At 33.2% G+C, this 5643-nt stretch overlaps 1 protein-coding gene across 1 annotated transcript; it reads left to right on the top strand.

The window, feature by feature from the left end:
- The first annotated feature begins 1775 nt into the window (after nt 1–1775).
- Nucleotides 1776–4206, top strand: LOC122808497 (type-1 angiotensin II receptor-like). The gene is made up of 2 exons (XM_044079452.1): nt 1776–1857; nt 3176–4206. Exons 1-2 carry the CDS (start codon nt 1776–1778, stop codon nt 4204–4206), a joined length of 1113 nt encoding a protein of 370 aa, XP_043935387.1.
- Nucleotides 4207–5643: the final 1437 nt, after the last annotated feature.

The raw sequence follows: 5643 nt of genomic DNA on the forward strand, positions 1-5643 counted from the left end.
AAAGATTTGTGGAATTTTTTCAGTATTTTGGTTGACTTTTTTATCACATTTGAGTTTTTCTTTCTTGTTGCATTACACAGTATTGGATTATAATGGTTTTATAAAACATTAACTCAGGAAAAGGAATTTTCTCAGAAATATATAAACATTATATTTTGCTGTATGGAAATGGTCCTTCAAAATAATTTTATGTTTTTGAAAGAAAATATTACAAACAAATACCAGGTATAGCCATGAAGCTGCAGCTGCATCTGTAGTTGCAAATATTGTTTTGTGATGGTGGGAAAATAATTTTGTTTTTGCCTCCCCATTTTGGCAATATATTGTAAAATATCTGCATTTTTTTGGATGACATTTTTTTATTATATGGAGGAGGGGCGATTCTGAGCTTAATTAGTTTTTTTGAGTACATTAATAAAACCAGCACATATTTGCAGTCTTTTGGGAATGTTAGCTCACAGTTAATCAATTACTTGGATGTTACTGTGTCAAAAAAATTTCTTTGGGGTTATATGAATCCAATATTTATAGAAAGAATACTTATTCTAATAGTATGTTTCACTATTATAGTTCTCATCCATTTTGGTTAAAGAGAAACAACCTTAAAGGACAGATGGTTAGACTGCTATGTCTTCTGTCTAATGATGAATACAATTTAGAAATGGATGTTTTGAAAGGGATGTTTAAAGACAGGGGTTACCAGATGTGGTTAGTTGATAAAACTTGTATGGAAATTACTAGCAATAGAAAGATAAACTTTTAACCACTGATCAAACATCCTGACAGTGTGAGAAAAGAAACAGACACAGTAAGGGACAATTTAAGGTCTATCATTATTACCTATGGATATAGAATCAAGGATATTAAGGTTTTTTTTAAAAAACAAATTGGAGTGTATATTTGAAACTTTTGATTTAACTGGTACACTGGGTAAAGCACCACATTTTGTGTTTAAAAAGGGATGGAATTTGAAATTATTTTCTGAAAAATTATTAGAAGTACAACATAAGGGCATCAACATGAATATGGTAATAAATAAATGTGGAACATGTTCTCAATGTAGATATATTTTGGACACTATTACTGTCTCTATTAGAAATTACCCAAAGATTATTTCACCTGATGGAAGATTAGATTGTAACACAAAAGGTGCGGTATATGTTTCCTTATGTTTATCGTGTCCATTTTTTTATGTTGGGAAAACAGAACAGGCATTAAAATGATGATATATTAACATATTTATGCTATAAAGAAAAGGGGCATAAGTAATGCTTTAAGTAAGCACTCTGGTATGTGTAATAATTTCAAAAAGGTTTTTTTTTTTTTTTTGATGGGGGGGTCCAAAGGGCAGACAACCGAGGGACATAGTTGGAAGACAGGGAATTGTACTGGCAATTATTATTTTGATGCCATGCATGGCCCTTCAATTAATGAAATAGTGGTCTCAATTCCAAAAAACTTGCTATCATTTTAATTGCTGAGTTACACTGACAGCAGATCTTTTGGAAACTGGACCTCAGTGTAAGCTTGTTTATAGGTAGGTCTTACATTGAAGTAAGTTACTTATACTAAGAACAAATCTTTCAGAATCAAGGTAAACGTACACTGACAGCATCTCTTTTAGAATTAAGCCCAGTATCTATAAATTGTTCATTAGCACTTAGGAGTGACAAACTTTAATATATTAAACAAAGGTTACAATACATTTAATTTTAAGGCATGAATATTTTTAACTGATGAACTGTTACATTTCTTTAATGATATTTATTGGTAGAATGGGAGCTCACGTAATGAATTATATGTTTTATAAATATGGTCGTTTGTTGAATGGATTTTATTCTGAACAAGTTCCATTTGGTAATAGTATGAAAGCGCTAAATAAACTTGGTGACAGTTGTTCATTTCACCATTGTGTTTATTCATTGGTTTTCAGTTTACATTGCATAGATCCGTGTTTTCTTTTTTTTGTTTTAGCTTCTATTAAACTCAGATATATGTGTGGTCTGAATGCTGTGTAGCTAACTTGTGTCATGTAGGTAAGTATGTGTATTAGTTTAACTAGTTGGTTTCAACTGTGTGTGCTTGAGTAGTGAAATTATTGCAGGCACCATTCTCTGATGTGATTCTCAGTGAAGGGAGCCATATCCCCTCTTTGAGTCAGTGCAACCACAAAATTGATAAATTTATGTCTGGGAGTGTGAGGAACTTGCCATTCACATGGGGGAATTAAGTTTATTTGTGTTTCAATTTTTATGCCATATTCTGCCTTTTTCGGGTTTTGTGCAGTCAAGTATGTGTGCATGGGTGTCTATATGTGCTTGTGTTTGATTTTATTTTTTCATTGTTAGTAATAATATTTTTTTTCTTCAACATATACTTACATAAACATACATATGTGCAGAATTAAAAGAGATTCTAAATAAAGAAAATTTGTTATACAGGAATAATTACAAGTTATGGTGAATGTGTGACCTGGCCTAGAAAGCTAGTTGTGATATAGAAGAGGTAAAGCCTGGTGCAGGTTTAATGGGATTAACATACAGACTAAAAATGTGAAAGTATGTAGTTTTAATCTAGTGTTCAAAAGGGGTGTTAAGTTTGTGGAATGGTCTGTCATGCTATATGCAATTTTAAGAAGCTACTGGAAATAAACATGTTTGACAAACAATATGTATACACTCTGGTAGGGAAGTAGGCAAGCTGCTCCTGTCTAGCATGCACTAGACACAGACACTGCAACAATTTCCAAACAATAATGGTCTGGTTTAATACCAAGGATAGAAGAGTTAATTTCTCACAAACTAATACATGTCGGTTGTAATAAATGGCGCATTTATACACACACAACCAGAGTAGCAGGCATATTACCCCTATCAAGCTGTTGTGATATTTTTAGTGGAAAAAAATTGCAGTCATCAACAAACTTGTTAAAACTATGGAATTCAGAGGAGCATCTCTCCTTTTTCAGTATTTTGTTAGCTGTGTTTTGTATTTTATTGTATTGAATGTACTGTAGTATTTCGTTCATATTTTAGCATTCTTTCTTTGCACCAACAGCTTGTGACTAAAATGGTCTATCTGGATGAATCACATGTGTGGTTATCAAAATCTAAAATTAATAACATATTGTTACATTTTGGATTTACTAACTGTTTTTTTTTTATTCTGTTTTTAGATTTGTTACAAAGATTTGGAAAAAAAGGAATTGAAACTGAAATGAAAAACACTACAGAAACAGATGTATTTTGCACCAGTATATTTCATGTGCTTTTCTATGTCCTCCCTCCATGCTATGCACTCATCATGATCTTTGGGGTCATAAGCAATGTTTTAGTAATTAATTTCAACTTAAAGACTTCTCAAAAGAAGAATTCCTTTAAAGTCTACATCATAAACCTCGCAATAACTGACTTGATGTTTTCAAGCACAGGCATGTTCTGGAGTGTTACATTCATGATGCATGGCAAGTGGGTATTTGGAGGCTTTAGCTGTGGCTTTGTTTCTTACCTATTTTATATTACCATGTATAGTAGCATTTTATTTATAACAGCCATGAGTCTTGATCGATGTCTGGCAGTAGTATGTCCTCTGAAATGGTTAAAAGTTCGAAGTATGCGTGCTGTTCTTTGTATTTCCTGCCTAATCTGGTTGATGGCTCTAACGGTGACTTTTGCTACTGTTACACCATTTCACAGAACACTGTTTCATGATCCTACAGTTGGCAATATTACACTTTGTGGAATAAAACACCCAGAAATGAGCTTTGAGAACTGGGGTTACCTGCAAGGAGTGACTATAAATGTGATCTGGTTTGGGCTGTCTTTTGTGTCTATAGCTGTTGCTTATTTTGAAATCTTTAAGACACTTCAAAAGATGCCACCACTGAGAAAAACAAGATACAAAAAAGATGAGCTGTTGAGGCTTGTTGTTATCATACCAGTTGCCTTCTTCATCTGTTGGTTCCCTTATAATACAGTTCTTTTCATAGGAACTCTGGTCTACAATAGTACTACAAGCAATTGCTTTACAAAACGCCTCATAAATAGTCTGGATGAACTCACAATCTGTTTTGCCATTGGAAACAGTTTGGTAAACCCTTTTCTCTATTGCCTTCTTACCAAAGACACAAAACAAGAACTGAGGAGAATCATGTGTTTTAAACGGCAGAACCGTGTCCATTCTGAAATACACATTCAGCTAAAGTAACATCCAGTACCAGCTTATTAGCTACAAAATCAACAAAGAAGAAATAATAACTCTTCTGGAATCTGTAAACAAGTTAGATGAATTCAGGAATGACAAACTTAACTTGAAATTTGTCAGTATTAAAATGCTGTACATTGGCCTTAACATGCAGCGTAAAATAACTGGAAAGAGCACTATGTCTTATTTAATGATGTATGTGTAAACAGTTGGCTCTTTTTTTTTTGTAATCTTTAAAGAACCTGTCTGTCAGGTCAAAGGTCTTACATGTTTACATTCTGAAATACCTCTTAAGATTACAAACAAAACAAGTGCAAAACAATATGCCCTAAGTAAAGAACGGGTACACTTGAATGGCGTTGTATACAGTTATGCAGCATTTGTGTTACTGAAGCATCACTAACAGTCAATCGTTGGGAAAAGAAGAGATGACAGACAACTTGAATTTGCAGAAGGTAACTTAGAATGCATCCATTACAAAGTGAAATGTGATGAAAGAACAGCAATGACATGTTTTCTAATTACGAAAGTTCCTCAAACTCTCACATAGTGAGAAGATATTAGTATTTAATATTAGACATGCAAAGTTTAGGAAATGGAGTTAGCTTCTCGCATGATGACTGTTTAAGGTGTCAGTTTCACACCAGGCTAAGTAAAATCTACGAACATGTATAAACTTAATGTGATAAAACAGCTGAACTAGACTTCTCATGCATGACCACACTGGTGGGAGATGAATGATGTTTTGAGTGAATGAATCAGATAAAAATTTGATTATATTAAACCATGCCAAACACCTCAAGGCCTGTGTGTATTCATGAAAAGTATTTGCTATTCACCATCGACTACCATGCTATGTTTCGATTACTGCTTACTAGTCCAGTATTATTAAAAACTGCTGCTTGTTATTACCATCTGTTCATCTTCTCATCTTCTTCTTGATTCAGGTCATTGTGTTCTATCACAAAACATGGAAAATGGCAAACATCATGACATTTTGGAGGAAGAAAATGTTTTCTTGCAAATACTCCAGAAAACTATGATGGTATGTCTGAAATACCTTAGCATGGCATAAAACAAAGTAAGCTACTAAAATTCTACAAGAGTAGGTTGTTAATTTGGTATAAAGTGATAAGTTGCTTGAACTGGATAAGTGTGTGGTTTCTCATGCAAAATCTTATTTTATAATAAGAAATTTATTTTTCTGAGCATCTGTTTTCTGGTAACTAAATTGCCAATGTATCAGAATTTAGCTATTTAAGTTCTGACAAGTTTTGACAATTGTCAAATGTGGGCACTGCATATATATCTTCTCACTATTTGGCCATGGTCAGCAAACTAGACCAACTAAATGACCACAATTCTATAGCACAACATCATCATAGCCTTAGACAAATTGTACTACAACACTCTAAAGACATATCTAGCACAAAAGCCAAA

Source organism: Protopterus annectens, chromosome 8.part0, assembly GCF_019279795.1.
Source record: "Protopterus annectens isolate FY-2018-M chromosome 8.part0, PAN1.0, whole genome shotgun sequence".
NCBI lineage: Eukaryota > Metazoa > Chordata > Ceratodontiformes > Protopteridae > Protopterus > Protopterus annectens.